At 41.7% G+C, this 18,439-nt stretch overlaps 1 protein-coding gene across 1 annotated transcript in view; it reads left to right on the plus strand.

Annotated features, from left to right (window-relative positions):
- Positions 1-2,114: 2,114 nt before the first annotated feature.
- The window catches only part of LOC137335346 (sodium- and chloride-dependent neutral and basic amino acid transporter B(0+)-like), a 123,406-nt gene continuing 107,081 nt past the window's right edge, over positions 2,115-18,439 (plus strand). Inside the window, exons 1-2 of the mRNA XM_068000680.1 lie at positions 2,115-2,260; positions 11,013-11,451. Coding sequence (XP_067856781.1) covers positions 2,115-2,260; positions 11,013-11,451 — 585 coding nt within the window. The remainder of the gene's footprint in view (positions 2,261-11,012; positions 11,452-18,439) is intronic.

An 18,439-nucleotide genomic window follows, 5' to 3' on the forward strand; every position in this document is an offset into this window, starting at 1 on the left:
AACATAAATTTTAAGACAACGGTGACTTCTGAAATCTGCTGCTGTCTCTAGGTCAAATGAATTACATAGAATTTACAGCCCAGAAACCGGCCATTAGGCCTAACAAATCTATGCCAGTGTTTATGCTCCACATGAGCCTCCTCCCACCTACTTCATCCAAACCTGTCAGCATACCCTTCTATTCCTTTCTCTCTCATGTGTTTGTCTGGAATAGTATATCTAGTAATCCAGGAAAACGATACGGGAGATGATTTGACATCACTCCTGCGTCATCATCATTCAGTTCAAGTACTCCCATTGTTTCAAACAGGAGTTTCCCACCCATGCCAGTTTCAATTACAGGTATCTTGGTGTTTTTCTTTTCAGAGAAAATTACATAGAATTACATGGAATGTACAGCTCAGAAACAGGCCATTCAGCCCAACTGGTCCCTGCCGATGTTTATGTTCCACGCGAGTCTCCTCCCACCTCTCTTCACCTAACCCTATCAGCATAACATTCTATTCCTTTCTCCCTCATATATTCATCTAACTTCTTAAATGCTGTATGCTAATCGCCTCATCTACTCCATGTGGTAGCAAGTTCTATATTCTAACCACCCTCTGGGTAAAGAGGTTTCTCCTGAATTGCCGATTGGATTTATTAGTGACTATCTTATGTATATGATCCCTAGTTTTGGATTGCCCCACAAGTGGAAACATCTCTCTATGTCTATCCTATCGGACCGCTACTGAATTTTAAAGACCTCTATTAGAAATTGATTGTCTGTATTTAGCTTACTGACCACTAAAAATGGATAATAGGGTTATGTATTGATCAAGAATATTATGTAGAGATTAACTTTGGGTATTAGAATTCTACTTTCAGGAGTGTATAAATTGACTATGGGGTGAATTTCCTCTGAGGTTTTTCCGCTCGTTCACCATAACATCACCGGAACTGCCACAGAAACCCCAAATGATGTACATGCCAGGAGAGCGTTGGAATAGTTGAGTCTGGAGGTGACATGGATGAGGCTTTCAGTGGCAAATGGGCTGAGGTAGGAACAGAGACAGGCTTGGGCTCATAAGTGGCAAGTAACATTCGCACCAGATAAGTGCCAGGCAATGACCATCTCCAACAAGACATTCAACGGCATGACCATCGCCGAATCCCCCACCATCAACATCCTGGGGGTCACCATTGACCAGAAACTTAACTGGACCAGCCATATAAATACTGTGGCTACAAGAGCAGGTCAGAGGCTGGGTATTCTGCGGCAAGTGACTCACCTCTTGACTCCCCAAAGCCTTTCCACCATCTACAAGGCACAAGTCAGGAGTGTGATGGAATACTCTCCACTTGCCTGGATGAGTGCAGCTCCAACAACACTCAAGAAGCTCGACACCATCCAAGATAAAGCAGCCCGCTTGATTGGCACCCCATCCACCACCCTAAACATTCACTCCCTCCACCACCGGTGCACTGTGGCTGCAATGTGTACCATCCACAGGATGCACTGCAGCAACTTGCCAAGGCTTCTTCGACAGCACCTCCCAAACCCGCGACCTCTACCATCTAGAAGGACAAGAGCAGCAGGCGCATGGGAACAACACCACCTGCACGTTCCCCTCCAAGTCACACACCATCCCGACTTGGAAATATATCGCCGTTCCTTCATCGTCGCTGGGTCAAAATCCTGGAACTCCCTTCCTAACAGCACTGTGGGAGAACCTTCACCACACGGACTGCAGTGGTACGAAGAAGGCGGGTCACCACCACCTTCTCAAGGGCAATTAGGGATGGGCAATAAATGCCGGCCTCGCCAGCGACGCCCACATCCCATGAACGAATAAAGAAAAAAAAAAGTAGTTAGGCCTTGTGATGGAGAGAATATGGGATTGAGAACTCAGCTTCAGGTCAAATAGGAGACTAAAATCTAGTTCAGCATGAGACAGTGACAGGGGAGTGATGTGGAGTCATGCCAAGGGTACAAGGTTTGTAGTGGGGGCTGAAGACAATGGGAGGAAATTGCTGCTTATCCAAGATTGGGTGTCGGACAAGCAATCTAACAGCACAGAGGTAGTGGAGAGTTAGAGCTGAGTGTCATCAGCATACATGTGGAAGCTGACCGCATGTCTGTGGATGATGCCGTCAAGGGGCACGGTATAGCTGAGGAAGAGGAGTTAGCCATGGACAGATTCTCGGGGACTCCCAAGGTGACAGTGCGGAGGTGGGAAGAGAAGCCATTGCTAGAGATGTTGTGGCTGGGCTTAGATAGGTAAAATGAAACACAGCACGTATATAATCAAATACCATTTCAAAAACATTATGTGTATTTGCTTGTACAATCAAATACCATTTAAAATCCATTACAACACCAGCAGTTAGTAATGTAAAATATACCACTGATTTTCAAACTGTGCTGCTTGAGGCTTGTCTGGGTGGAATGTGGCAAAAGGAGTAAGCATGAAGGAATAATGGCCACCAGCTCCATTCACTACATTGAAGTGATAAGTACATTTTTACTGATACCGGCAGTGCTTCAGTCCCAATAGAATGCTGTGAAAATCCATTGGAAATTTTCCAAAACTGCATGGCAGTTGATTTCTGCTGCACACTGTCAGAATTGAGGTGCTGCCATTGTCAGTTATAATGTAAGGTGCTGCTTAATTACTAACACGTGATTTGCAGAATGCTTTTCTTGCAACCAAAATTTATTTTTTGGTAAAACACATGTAGATTCCGTTTAAGTCAAATCCATTGGCCCTGAAATTCCTCAGTTCACAATCCCAGCGGTTATCCCAGGATGGTGCCTCCAATGCTGACCCCACAGAAGCCTACCCCCTCAACCCTAGCCATCGTCCCCTGAGCAAAGGTGACCAAACTGCCAAAAAAAAATGCTGATCTTCGAGGGAATAAAGGCTGCTTGCCTGGCTTGGACCCCACCAGTGGTGCCCACATCTACCCTTATAGAGGGCAGTACTCTCCCACTCACTTGGCATATCAGCTTCCACTGATACATTGAATCCCAGCGTAACCTGAGACAGGGTCTGTTTGCCCCAAGCAAGGGAACCAGGAAACTCCTGGAAACAGTGGAGGTCTGGTTGCAGTGGGAGACCAATGGAACCTCTGAGGAATTTTATGCCCATCATGATTACCCAACAGCACTCAAACTAGCACTTAACATGTCAATCATGGAGCAGCATTAAACAAAGTGAACTGAAGTGTCAATTAATTGATCCCAATATAGTGCTAGCAGGACGGCAACATTTAACGTACAAGTTGTGTATAGAACTTGTGTGATGTTGCAAGGTCAGTTCATTTTAATAATTATCATACACTGTCTGCACAAATAAGCTCACTGATATAAGGGTAAGATATCTGGTGAAGTAGCAATTCTTTAAAAGGTTTACAGTGAAAGTAGAGCTTCACCTTGTCAACATTAAAGTCTTCCTTTTAGCAGTTCAGGATGGAATAGGATTGTCAACCCTCCAGGATTGTCCTGGAGTCTCCAGGAATTAAAGATTTATCTCTTGGAGACTGCTGCGAGCAACCTGGGAGAAAAATCATAGAGGCATTAAAAAATGTTTTTTATACATTTTCTTTGAACACCTTCATTTATTAGTTTTAAAAATATTGGAGATGGTATAAAAGGCTGTTTGACTGGGTGAGGCGGGAGGTCGTGTGATAAAACCTTCAGAAATATGTCCTACCAGAGTTGGCAACCCTAGGGTGGAAGCAAGAAGAGACAGGAGCAGAACTGCTCCTGCTAAGGATGCTTATAGATGTCTTAGTCTGTAAGGTGTTACAAAAGAGGGTTCCCTCTTTGGAGCTGAGGGGCACTGAATAGGGCATTTCTCTAAATGCCCATAGGTCAGTGAAGCAGATCTCAAGATAATTACAGTAGAGGAAGGCCATTCGACCCATCCAGAATGACCCCAAAGTCCCCCCATTTCAGCTTCCAATTGGTTCTTCAATTATTTCAGAAATCTGGAAGTCCATTCTATTTGTTGATCACTCTTTGTGTGAAGATAAACTACCTGATAGCAAATCCTAAACTTGCCTTTTGCTAGTTTATGCACTTTCACTTCCCCCTTCCCTACTATTTGCACATTCTTTGATCTTTTTATATTTTTGCATCATCTCACTGAAGTTGTTTTATATCACCTAACTGCATTATTAAGCAGTTTGCAGGTCATTTTACCCACTCCCTCTCTGTGATTGGTGTGTTTGTAGGTTCTCTGCCTCTACACTTTTTTTTACCTTAAAAAAATGCCTATCTATCTTTTAGTCCTTAGTTCCGATGAACGGGACACACCCAAAAAAACATAACCTGTCTTTTCTCTTTATAGATGCTGACTGGCCTGCTGTGTATTTCCAGCATTTTCTGTTTAAATTATATAATTGACTAGTTAATCTGTTTTGGTGGTGTTGGTTGAGGGATAAATGTTGGTCAGTCAGGACATTAAAGTCTACCTGACTTGTCTGGTGAAGTTAAATGAGACATTGGTACCAAATTATCCTTTTCAGCACCACAAGCTGTGATTTTAACTCGAGGCGTGAGTGCAGTAATAATTGGGAGACTATTGTAGCATTATGTCAATAATAAATATTTAATATTAATATCCATTAATGCTGTGTTCATAAATGACATTTGTAGTGCATATTCTGTGTCAAATGATTGGATTCAACATTGATGGCTTACTTAAGAAATCACGTTAAATTTAATTGTGATTGTACTTGTCATAGTTACAGGCTTGGTACTTGTATATAAATCTGTCTCACTACTCTGCTAAATAAACTATAACCATTCTTTAATGACTTCACCACTGTCACTGAGGATGTTTGGCTGCCTGCCTTAGATCAGAGTTATGAAATATCATAACTGTGATTTTGACACTTTCATTTTTAGTCATTCCTACCTTTTGAAATATAGATTTTTGTAATGAATTTCCTGCCTTGATTTCTGAGCTTTGCATCATATATTCACAGGCAGTGAATGAATTATTTCAGACTTTAATATTTCTGAAAACAAATGCCAGTGTGATCATAGCCATGCATTGTTTTTGATGCTTTTACCTGAATTAATATATTCAGGAAGTCACATTAGTACGTCTATTTGAAACTAAAATTTACCCCCAAATTGTGCTACTGGTCTTATTGAAGAAGTGAGAGTTATTCCCATGCTGCAGTTGTAACCTGATTACAGGCTGAAACCAGAGACCTATAATGAGGCTATAATTAAACTTTAGGATCTTTAATCAACATAAGAACAGGGAGTAAGCCTTTTGTTGATGACAACTGCCCAGCATCTACTGGTCTTCAGATTAATATTAAAAAAGAAACTGCATATAAATTTTATTTTTAAAAATTGACTCCAAAGTTAGAGTTTATGCCTAAAAACTGCAAAATGCTCAGATTAAGCAATAATGTTTTTATGATTTATATGTTCACATTGCCCAAACAGAACTCATTAAATGCCTGCCTCTGATAATTGATCAGCTGTCTGTAAACCTAGGTAAAGGGCAGGCCTGTAATGAAGGACACCACTATGGTTGAAAAGAGCAGGAGAGAAGATGAGATAGATAAATTAAGTGGTGATTAGATAATGCTGAGCTTAAAAGTCTGCAAATTGTAAGAGGAAGTGAAGAATCGGGGAGGTAAGGAGATAGAGGTAGTCTGTCATTACATCAAATAACTTGTACAATAAATAAAAAAGTTGAAAATATAGCTCAGAGCATGTGATGTAATATAAAGGGGCAGTAGTTCTGTTTTTGTTGGTTTCAGGAAAAAAGGAGCAAATGTTTATTTCTATAGCAGAGAGGTAAAATAATGTTACAATAATGATGAGAGCAGCTGCTGCTATGACACCACAATAAATAGCAGTAGTGAGTGAGTCGATTTGCATTTGTTTGTTCATGGTCTTACTGTGGGGAACGAAGATTGCCTGCTTTGGACAAAGATTTAGCTAAAGGCATATTTGTTAGGAAGTGAAAGTACAGACCCACAGCCATATATAGTTAAAGAGAGAAATATACAACATGAGAGACGGTAAATGGAATTTATAGAGACAGGTTACACTATACACCGCGTGATCATTTTGTAACTTTGCTCCATATTGTTGCATGCTGTTTAATGCCACATTTATACTACAAGAAGACCAATGGCAGCTGGCATTGCTAGAGTCAGCATTCATATTGCAGCACTGCTTCACTTGCTTTATAGGACCTCCTCCAAATTTGGACCCACTGGCAGCAGCGGCACTGTATGGTTAATACACCATTTAATCCTAAACTCAAGCCCCAAACCCATCCTAAAACATACCCTTGTACTGAATTATCTAAATCGCACAGCTTTTGAATTCTAGACCGTTCTTGGATTTATCAAGTCAAAAGTACCTTATAAAAAGTGCTAAACCTTAGACTGAACTTCTGCAGCTACACAAAATTAAATCCATTACTGTTGCATTAGCAAAACTATGGTGTATTTTTTCACAGCATTGGTGTCCACTTTGGTTAGTGCCTCTGGGTGGATGTTTTAGTGGAAGCTTAAATGGCTGCCATGTAGTCGCAGGGCTCAAACCCCTGTTCTGCCTTGGATGGACAGATGTTCGCCTTGGAGAGGCAGATGTCCACCTTGGACAAATTGATGGAGCAAGTGGATTGGGGTTCTCAAGCAATCATCATCTTCTGCAATCCGTCCTCCGACAGATCAGTGGAAGTGATGAAACCCAGCTTCATGGGATTAGCAGTGGCACGTGTTGATCTTTCTTAGGATGTCAGCACATTTGCTCTCTCACCCCCTCAACCAATACCCAGTATGGTGCCCGAAAGCCAGCTGGGATAGAATGCCCTGACAGAAACTAAAGTACTGCAGCCTGCAGCCGGGCCTTCACAATCTTGAGCACACTGGAATAGCCGGCCACGGTTATCTCGAGGATCCCCCTGTGAGCAACAGCAGCTTTCAACCAGCTTTGCTGTAGACATTGGGGGAGCACCTCATGGGGGTGGTAAAGTGACAAAACTTTCTGTTTAAAAAAAGCACCATGGGTTGAGCATTTGGGTGTTAAGAGATTTTACTTCAATCTTCTGTTTTTAAAAAAACATTTGGAAGTTTGGTGTATGGTCTCTTTTCACTGTAGTTAGTTAATCTGCATTGTCCGGATTTCAGTGATAGAAAGGTTGGCTGAACGGTTCCACTGTTCTTTAATGAAGAATGAAGGGAGTGGTGAAGAGGTAACAAGGACTGTTAATGCAGCGGAACTTCTTGTCACTTTTAAGGTGAATGAATTAAGTAGGTCAATGAAAGCGCTACAAGGCACCTGATGTCTGGCTGCCAGGCAATGTGCTGCCCGTCCTTCTTCCAGTTCTACCTCACCTTCATCCAATTCTTCCTTGTTAGATGATGCCTCTTGCTGTTGCTGTGCCTGCTCCAACTTCAGTCCTCGTTGCACAGCCATGTTTTGTGGGCTATTATGATACGACCCACTTTGTCTGGGGCATATTGTAGGGAGCCCCAGAGCAATCAAGGCACAGGAACCTTAGCTTCAAGATGCCAATGGTGTGTTCAAAGATGTTCCTTTGCTGCTCTTTGTCCCCTAGCAGGTATACGCCCTTCTGACATTCCTGGAGGGGTGGAATACTGGGGGGATGGCTGAGTGCCTCAGAATGAAAGCTTCATGGCAGCTGCCAGCAAAACTGGCACAGACTTGCATGATCCTTCGGCAGTGATCACATACCAGTTGGACGTCAATGGAACAACACCCCTTACTGTTGGGAAAAACCCCTGGCTCATCCTCTGGTGCCCTGGTAGCTACATGCATGCAGTTAATGATGTCCTGAACACGAGGGAAGCCGGCCAGTGCTGAAAATTCCAGAGTTCTTTCATTCTGGCTGTTGCTGTCCATTGAGAAAGTAATGTACTGATAGGCTCTGGTTAAGGGGCATTGGTGACCCATGCACTGCAAACTGGGAGATGCGGGTGATGTGTCCTGTAGCAACCTGGAAGTAGCCTGAGGCAAAAATTTCACAGCCACTGGTAAAGCATGGCCCCCTGGTCCAGCAGGCAGCATGTCCTGCTGCAGGATGCTGCACAGATCTGTAACAGCGAGGCTGGTGAGGCGCAACCTCCTGACGCACTGCTCGTCTGAGATGATCAGGAAAGTGACTCGGCCTAAAGACTCCGCGTGCTGGGTAAGGCCTTTGGCAAGCAGCCCCCTCACCCTGCTGTGCTCTAAAAAGTCCAGCTGCTGCTCGTCCTGTTTGTTGAGCCTACTGCTGCTGCTGCTTGTCCTCCAATTGTTTGTCCATCCAGAAAAAAGAAGCAAAAATGGCACCCGTGTTATGCTAAAAATTCTTAGTCAGGGTGAGTAAGGCAAACAAATGAAAAAGAAGCAATCTTCATGCTCCGAAATGCCTTAGCAATGCAGTAATCAGAAAAAACACAGAGATCCTATTCGCTTAAATGAATGTAGGTGAGTAGCCCTTTAAATTTTGCTATGTCGTGTCAGTCAGTTTCTGGGGCCAATCCAACAAGGTATTACTGAGCGGATTGGCCACTGGGTAGGACAGGAGTGATGTTAAAATCACTTCAAAGTCCCAATTACATCATAGGACCCTGATTTAAATATATTCATCAGGCACCTACCGGTTTCTGGCGAGGGCGTTTCAGAATGGAGTTAGTTGCTCTGTTAAAATCATGCTCAGTCAGTTAACAGCGGGAACAGGGCGGTGAGTGAATTCCCTTGATTTCAACTACTCCGTTCCTGCCAGGCGGAGAGGGTTAAAATCGAGGCCCCTCCCCACCTTTCTCTTTTCACTGCTGCTTCTCGCTCACCCTTTTCCTGCACTTCTGTTTCTCATTCTCCTCCTTCACTTCTGTGTCTCTTTCTCTCTTTCTCCTTGATTCTTACATACTCTCCTCCACTTCTTTTTCTTGCTCTTTTCCTCAGTCTTTTCTCCCTCACTTTCATGTCTCACTTTCTTCTCTCTTATTTCAATTTCATCTTTCACTCCTCCCTCATTTTCAGCTCTTGCTCCCTAACTTTTTCTTCTTCTTCCTCATTCTTACTTCTTTTTCTCTTTTTTTACTTATTCACTAGTTTTCTTTTCATTTGATTTCCTACAACACCCCCATTGCTATGTGGGAAGCAGCAAGAGATAAAGAGGGAAATGAGATGGATCTCACAATCAGTTAGGGAGCAGGACTTCAAAAGCATCAGGAAAATGACAACAGCTCCTGCTAAATATTGGTTGGAACTGTCCCCACTGTCCCAGGTGAGTCAGTGGCAGTCAAAATCTAGTAGGAATTGCATAAACTCTTATTTATATATGAAAGATCTATTTAAAGCAAACAATGTCAGCTGTACACCCTCTAATCACATCATGAAAGTCTTATCGTAAACAAGATAATGACATTAGTTATTGCCACTTTAGGACACATTCAGGATCAATACTCTCAATGGCATTTGCATTATACTGCTAAATAACATCTAATTAACTATTCATTTGCATTAACACTATAATAATTGTTGCTCAGCACTGAGGTCTTTTGGAATAATGGCAATCATAAATCTGTGAAAAACATTTTTTTAAATTTAGCTAGTGAATTGTTTGTACAGGGATACATATGCTTCAGACAGTCACAAATTCAGCCCAGCAAAGGAAAAAAAGAGGCCAAAATACAAAATAAATGAAAAAGTAATTACAAAAAAAAATAGAAACATGCAAACCAAACAATGTACATGAAGTCATGCTAATGTTCAATTACCAATGATGACAACTATGTAACACTTGGATTGTCACTTTTAAGGTACGTAAATTTTTACCAAATTATCTTGCATACATTTTAATGTATTGCATTACATAGCAATAATGAATTCAAGAAAAAAACTCAGAAGACAGGCAAAGCCTATTTAATTTCCAAAGGGGATCTACCTAAAACTGTACAGCTGATATTGGTTATATGTACTTAGAATGAAAAAGGGACATCAGGCCCCACATGTGCTCCCCCTGTTGTTTTGCCACACTCTTTTCCCATATACCTCCCCCCCATACCTTCTTGGAGAAGCAAAGAAACACAGAGATTAGGGCCATGATTTTAGCATGGCGGCGGGAAGTCAGTGAGTGGATGGAACCCAGAGGCAAAGTGAGTGCGTTTAAATCTGTGATCGTATCTCGATTGCAGTCAATTACCTTTGCTTCCGGGTTTTGCGTCTCCAAGCTGTGCAGCGGGCCTATCGTGCACAGCTTGGAGTGACCCGATTTAAAGCCCACTATTTAAAGGGCCAGTCCAAGAATGGATTTTGAAGGAGAAATGGAGTCCAGGAAAGCAAAGGCTGCCCGTAGATTTAGTGATGCCTCCCTGGATGTACTGCTGGCTGCAGTGAGATTCAGGAGGGAGGTAATGTTTCCAATTGATGGCAGGAAGAAACCTGGCTCTGTAACCATAAATATTTGGCTAGAGGTGAGCAGCAGGAACACAGTGTCCAAATCTTGGATTCAGTGCAGGAAGCACAGTCCCTGTCACTCTGTGTTGGCTCGCCTACCCCATCACATAACTAGTCACACCCATTTAAGTGTCAGCAGCAGCAACCATCCTTCACATTCTATGCACTTCCTCAGCTGCCCATTTATTCACCCACCACTGCTACCTACCCCAACCCTGATGCAACATGTAGTGTCTGTCTTATAGTCACCATCTGATGCATCTCTTTCATGGTCAGTCTCACCCAAAGCAATGCATCCATAGTCACTCACAGGTCTGTTCTTTATCCCCTTGTAGAAGAGAGCACAAAACGCATGGGAGAGGTGACAGATGTGGAGGAGGAGGTCATGGAAATAAGTTGGACGTCACATGCCTACCCATCGGGGATGGAGAGACTGACAACCTGCAGATGGCTGGTAACAGAATTTTAACATCTTTCACACACATGATGCATTGATTTTATCAATGATGTAACTGTGCCAGACCTCAGTATGGCCATTGGAAAGATTGTCACTTTTGCGATGAATCTTTAATATCGCTTTCAGTTGTCTTCCAGGGCCTTTACGCCTTCACGAGGAATCATCAGAAATGGAAGAAAGTGATTCTTCAGAGGAGCTCATTCCTTCTGAGGGTGCACCTTCACAGGACATACAGCCATGTACCAGCGCAAATACTAGCACTTTGGCGAGTCCTGTTAGACAGTTAGTTGGGTTGTCACCTGATGATTCACCTCTCACAGGTGAGCACAAGCAGACACTGGTGGCAGGGGCAGCTGTGGAGAGTCTGCACCGGAGGGCGCACTCCTCTCCAAGATCTGCTCAGCTAGACATAGATGCTGAACCCTGGGGGACATTGTTGAGAAGGAGAACGATCAAGGTTCAGCAGCAATTTTGCAAGGTAATGGAAAAAATGCCACGCACACAATCCACAATAGCGGGGAGGATGGAGGAGTCCAACTCCATTGCTAGTGGATTGGTGGCGCAGGTAAGTGCGAGAATGTCTGTGATGGAGAGAATGGTGGCCTCCATTGAGCTTCAAGCACGGCTCTCAAATGAGTCCATGTAGGCCATGACAACGGCTGTGTGGACTCTGGATGCCAACGTGTCTGCCGCCTTAAACAGGCAGATACTTTAGCCGTGGCCTTATAACACGGCACATCTGCTCACCAACCTGGTGGCCAGCAGAGTGGTGGGAGTGATGTTGCGCTGGCCCAGGAGAGGGATGATGGCGAAAGGGGACATGGAAGTGGGGACTCCACTCAAAGTGCTCCCACGTCTCACCTGTTGCCCCCTCCTCAACCAGTACCCGCAATGCTGCCTCCTCTCCTGATGGCCAAGTCTGCCCCTGCACAGTTGCTGGTAGAGCAGACCTTGGCGGGGCCCTTATAGGTTCCAAAACCCAAAGGGCATCTCAGCAGTCAGGGCAGGGATCTGAGCAACCTGCCACTAATGCTGAAGCTATAGAGATACACCATGTAGAAGTGATAGAAAGAAAGGCAAAGCAATTGTAATTCACCAAGAGTATGCACAGGGGTGTTTGATGAGTTGTTATGTTGTTCATTTATATATTTTATTTGTTATAGCACATTAAATTTAATCATTATCACCACCACTGCCAGGTTTTGGTCATTATTGAGACCCTTTTGTGAATTTGCCCTTTCATGTGCTTCATCATGAATGCCAAGACATGATGCTATCCATTAGGCACATGTGCAATGGGTGAATACATGAATGAAGGAGTGTTTTGTGCAAAGTAGGGGGGTGGGGGGCGGGTGTTGGTGGTGGTTGTTCCAGACAGCGTGAGTATTTCAAAGTCGTCAATTTGCACATCTCATGAAGAGAACCTTTTAGAGATGAGGGCATCCCTGGCATCATGGGCAGCAATGTGCATGGTGTGTTGTTTTGACTGCAGATACTATCCTCAGCAAGAATAAGTCGAAGCCCCTAAGGAGCTCTGTGTGTCATACCTTAATAGGGTTAATCATGTCCTCTATCGTGATGCTATTACGTCAAAGCATCATACCCACGTCTAGTTAATAAGTGAGTCTGCTAGTCTACTATGTCACCAAGTAAAGTAACATTCATTAGTTAATCTCTTTCAATACGTCTTTTTCATCTGTTTCTTGTTCATTATTCTCTCTATCAGAGAAACCATGGCTATCAGTTATGGCCTTCCCTTCTTGTCCCTAACCATCCTTAACTAGCTCTGTTCATACTGGTGACTCCTCTACGGTCTCCTGACTATCTGTACTCTACGCTCGCTACAATTCTTATCTCTTCCCACGAACTGTTAGAGAGGTAATGTTTGCTGTAGTCAAGACCTGGCCTCCTACTTCTTACAAATACCGCAAAATAAGTCTTTAATATGTGTGTATATATTTTATTTTAAGAAAAGCTTACTGTGGCTTTTCTACCTGGTATGTCTATACTTATCATGGTCAGTGCAAAAGTTTACCTAACAGTGTTGGATGAAGTGATGGACTTTACACATTTAAATATTGTGTGCAAAAAAGGTTAGTTCCTCAACTTTATTTTAGTGATAATGTTCATTACATTGAGAAGATTACTGGAATATGCAGTATACTCCCACTTTGCACTCAAAGGCAGCATCAAACACATCAAAATTCCACCTACATCAATCTCACTGTGTAAAGAAACTACAACCTCTGAAGAACATCCTTCATTAACCAGCTAACTTTCATTTCCCACACTACATCTCCTTGAGGCCTTTCCTGGCCTGTTGAATTAGTACCAATTATGCTGAACTTGAAAGCACTTTTGTGGTGCAGTCTTGCATCCATTTGACAGTGGATTGAGAGTGCCCTAATTTATTTCACTTAGGCCACTTCATTGCTATCAGAGAAAAGAGACCTCTATCATGACTTTCTGGATGGGATTCCATGCCAACAGGTAAAAGGGCAGGATTCTAACAGTGAATAAATAGTAAATCAATACAAAACTCTTGTTATAGGAAAAACGATAAAAGTTAATTAACTGGAAAGTCTTTGCAATACTTACAAACAATGGTCTGGTACAGACAAATCATTGTCTTCCTTGCACTTCTTCCAAGCATCTGCTTACTGTAAATTAATGTTCTGTATGAGTTGATAATTTTATTCTGTTAAACTAACTCCCTTGAGCAGTTGTGTATAGTTACTAGTATGTATAAATTGAAGCTAATAATGTCTTGTAACGATCAGTCGTTCCTGAATAGTATGCTTCAATATTTTATAATGCATATTGTCATTAATATTTCTGTAAGATTGCTGTTGACTATTAATATTACATTAACAAGATGTGTTTACTCATGAAAAGGCCTATTTTTAATTTAGTTATTTTTGAATGAAATATTCTAGCACTATATTCCTAGTTCAGAAAGTCACTCGGTTCTTGGTTTAAAATAGCATACCATTTATGTGGTGTTGGAATATAATAAATGGGTTAAATAAGTTTTGTAAATATAACAGCAATTGTTAGGATTTATATTATAGCATTTAAGAAGTTTAGTATGACACAAAGCATGCATTATGATTTGATGTACCATATACGATGTAACATGTATGTGTCTCCCCACTGGGTCCACAGGATCACTAAATTTACCATTGTACTGTTAACACAGTGAAACTCCAATTGACCTTAAGTTGCACTAATGTATACAACAATTCCTTTTAATTGCATAGATTAATCTCCAAGAGTAGAATAAAAAAGTTACATCACAATAAAATGAGGAAAATAAGGTATCTTTTTGCAATACATTAAAATTAATGATTGCATTACCTTAAAAGTAACAGAAAACCAAAGGATTTTCTTAGTCTGCAATGGCTCAGTGCTATGCCATATGGTGCATTTAGCAATTCCACTGGGCAGGCTGTAATTTTTTTGCAGTAATTGTAATTTTTATCCCATTCTTTCTGCAACAGACTGGGCCTGTAAATATACGACTAGGAACCACAGTGGTAACTTTGTGAATATACAACTAGGAACCACAGTGGTAACTTTGTGAATATGCAACTAGGAACCACAGTGGTAACTTTGCAATGCTCGCTGGCATGGTGCATGGGTTCTAGAATCAGTGCTATGATGTTATAGCCATATCTCTGACTTGCACCTAGCAAGGCTCTGCAGCAGCAGAGCCTCAGGAAACTACAATTGAAATCAGGTAAAGAGTAACTTATCTGCAGAATAACAAAGGTCATGTGTAAAGAGTGAATTAGGTGCTTGGCCATATTCTTGTATTAACAGCTTTAGTTCTTACAAATGGACCTGTTGGGCTGAATGGCTTGTGCTGTACATTCTATGTAATTAATTCAATCAAATTGGGTGCTGTTGTAATCAAAAGTTAAATGTACAATGTAAGCTAGCAACAGACAACATTATACACATTCAATGTATGTACTTTTTTATTGTTCAAAACTGATGACATTTCTAAAATATGTTCCTGTCACTGAGTGAAAGTTGGCATTGCATTGTGTATATTTAGTTAATAGTGCATTAAAAAAAGATAATTGGGAACCATTTTGTGCTTGGATCAGGATTTTGTATTAAATGCTGAGCTTGAATCAGGTAACTATTTATCTGTGCTTGACAACACATTAATTGATCTTTTCTGTCCTTGTCTAATCTTAATGAATGTTCCATTTTATTGTGAATTATCTATTTGTGCAATCAATGAATAGTTTAATCTGTATAACTAATGTAAGGGTTTAATTTGGAACTGATAGTCAGTTCTTATTTCAAACTAAAATAGGATTTAATGATGACTCATCACTGAATTAATTTTGACTTGAACTTTTACTGAACTGGAGATTCATCAAGGATGAGCAGGCAGAGCTAAGCGGTTCGTTCTTGACTATAGGGTTCTCAGTAAATTTTTTGCATTGTATACTGATCAGTTTTAGTCTAATTACCTGAAGGAAATAACATAGCTTATATAAAGAAAAAAAAGGAGAATCTACAGTGATATGAAGACAGTTTAATTTCCTGGTGAACTCTGTATCTTTCCATATATTCTACACTAATCACAGTCATTTTGTAGTTAGATTATTTATTGCACCAGATTTCAGTTGCCGTTGCTGATGTAGGTAGGTTACCACAGAATGGTTGCTGGCAGGCAAAGATTGGCATGCTCTTCACCACCCGCCAGCTTCCAGGTAAGTGATGGGGAGGGGGTTTTGGGAAGGTCTCGTGGGAGGGAAGGGGGAGTTATCCGGGGCAGGGGAGGCTGCGACTTTCCTTTTGGGCCCTGGAGAAGCAGTCTTGTTTCTCCTGGCCCCACAAAGCAAAGTTTTAGACTTACCAGAAGGGCCTCTTCTGTTGTCAGACCAGCTGCAGACCTCCTTCTGCCTAGTCTGGAAAGCTGCAGCGCCTTCCTTGTTCAGGCTCCAGTTAAAACTGCATCGGGGCCCTACTGACATAATAAGATCTCGATTTGCACAAATTTGTGAGGCTTGCTTTAGGCAGGTGCCACATCCGCATGCAAAACTCAGCAGGTTGGAAATGGTTCGGATCTGAGCGGGCAAGGAACTTGAATGTTTTTAACTGCTCACCCACCAGTTTTCCACTGGGCGGGTAGAGTTAAAATCAATCTCGTCCTTCATTAAAACACCCTATTTTGTGAGGCTTTAGTTTCAAAGATGAGCAAATGCAGCAGATTTTCCTGTTCCTGCACCTGAATGTATTGGATTCCCTGGGTGCAGCACTCAGAGGAAAGCCAGGCAGCGAGGATCACCTGACTGTAAGGGAGCCCTCCCGGTTTTCTGTGCATTACGTGCTGTATCCAGGAGATACAATACAACCAGGCGCAGCAACAGGAAAATCTGTTCCACTGTACTATTGATTTGGTCACATCACCTCTTTCTAATCGCTATCCAATCACACTTACAAATTTTATGAAATAGATTCCCAGAAACAGAAATTGAAACAGTCCAAGTAATTGTTTCAGAAAGCAGTTAAATAAATCTCTGGTAGGGAGTGAGATTGTAAATTATAGAGATGGCTATAGATTGAGGTGAGCAATTATTTCTGGAACATGTCAGTTCCTGTGCTAATAGGATGGGGGAAGTGGCAAGGCAGGGGAGTATTTTTTGTGAAAGGTAGTAGGCAGGACTGAATATTGTAAACAAGTGGATGGATGAGTTACTTGAAATCAACGGAAATGAAAATTGGATGGTTTCTATAGTGGACAGCCATTCTTCAATGCCAGTTTTAAGCTCGAGCAGCAAGTTGAAAATCTACTCCAAGGTGTCTCACTGGAGGCTTGTTAGGAATATTCATACATCTGGTATAAGAGGAAATGGCACAACATGGATAGAAATTTGGTTGGTTGTCATGAAGCAAAGAGTTAGGATAGATAATTGTTGCTCAGACTAGAGAAGGCTTAGAAACAGGGTACCCCAAGGGTCAGTGTTGGACCAGTTTTTTGTTCTCAGTTTATATAGATGATTTGGACTTGTTATAAGGAAATTCAGGAAAGATTTCAGTAAAGTACCCAGGAAATAAGCAGCAAACCCTATTTGGTAATTCTCTGGAGCTAATGATATGATGGCAGGAGCAGGATGCACGTCAGCTGCTGTAGCACTGACAGAGGAAAACTGAATGGACAATGCGAACATAGGAATTTACAATGGGAAAGTTGGACACAAAAAGTGTGACCAAAAAACATAACAACAGAGAGTAAGATTTGTTGAAATGCTTGCAAAATATACATGGCCTAGAAATCCAAATGCACCCAGAATCGGGAGTGAAGGTGGCAGAGCGCACCCTGCATGCAACTGTTAACGTGTATGCGGGCAGCACGCAATGTTCATGCTGCCTGCTGATTTTAATGATCCAGGCATGCAGTGTAGGGTATGCCTTATTTCCTGTGATTCTTGGAATTGGACGAATAATCAAGCAAAGAAAGTCACCCTCATTCAGGTTAATCAAAAATAATTATTTAATGATGATATAATTCCTATGAGCATTCATAAAGCAAAATCAAACCATACATATAACTTTCCTCTATAAAACCCCATTATACTTAATAATCCGCAACATTATTATGTAATGATTTAACAATTCATACATACATCAGGCAAATCATTAATACATATACAACCTTTAAACCAAGGATTTTGCTCATCGAGACCTGAGAGTATTTCAGCTCCTCAGTCCACGAGGTCCTCTTCTTTTTCCGTGATGTTCGACTGTAGTGTGCATTCCTTGTGACTGCTGTGTGAAGAAGCTGTTCTTCTCTCAAAGTCTTTTTATATTCTTTTTACCAATAGGACGTTGGATTGGGGAATGTCATTCTTTTTGTCCAATTGCTCCCTGTTGCTATGGGCCTCAATCATTAACATACTTCAATGATTGAAAGTTTAGGCTTTGATCATGTGACTGGAGACCCTTTAATGTAGAAAAGACCATGTGCTCGAACCCTGGAACATATCTTTACTATCTCTGTTTACGGCCTTTCATGTAGAGATAGCCACTTTCATTTCTAAGCACAGACTTTCTTAATGGTCCTGATGTCTCCAATTTTGATTGCTTCAGTGGTTTCAAATCCATTCCTTATACGATTTGACCTTATGCTGGATGCAATACTATTTGATGTTTTACAAATCCCAGATAGGAATGAGAGGCCCATGCTTTTTTCACATCTATCATTGCTTTCCCGATCCGAAGCCTTTGATGTCAGCCCTTGTTGCCTTTTCTTACATTACCCCCTGCTGTGTTGAATAGCTTGTGTTTCGAAAGCCTGACAATGCTTTAAGCTCAATATTATCCATCTAGCTTATTTATTTAATAATCTAGATATCTATCCGCAGTACAGTGTCTTTGAACCTAAAATTCATACTTCTCCAATGCCATCAGCATCATTGAAGGATATACAGAATTTGAGAGAACACTACATTACTGTGTTCGCAGGTTTCCAAATGTCTTTGCTTAAAAGGGGTTTTGAACCCCACAGGAGCCAGCGCTACACAAAGGGGCAG

This window comes from Heptranchias perlo, chromosome 19, assembly GCF_035084215.1.
Source record: "Heptranchias perlo isolate sHepPer1 chromosome 19, sHepPer1.hap1, whole genome shotgun sequence".
Classification (NCBI taxonomy): Eukaryota; Metazoa; Chordata; class Chondrichthyes; order Hexanchiformes; family Hexanchidae; genus Heptranchias; species Heptranchias perlo.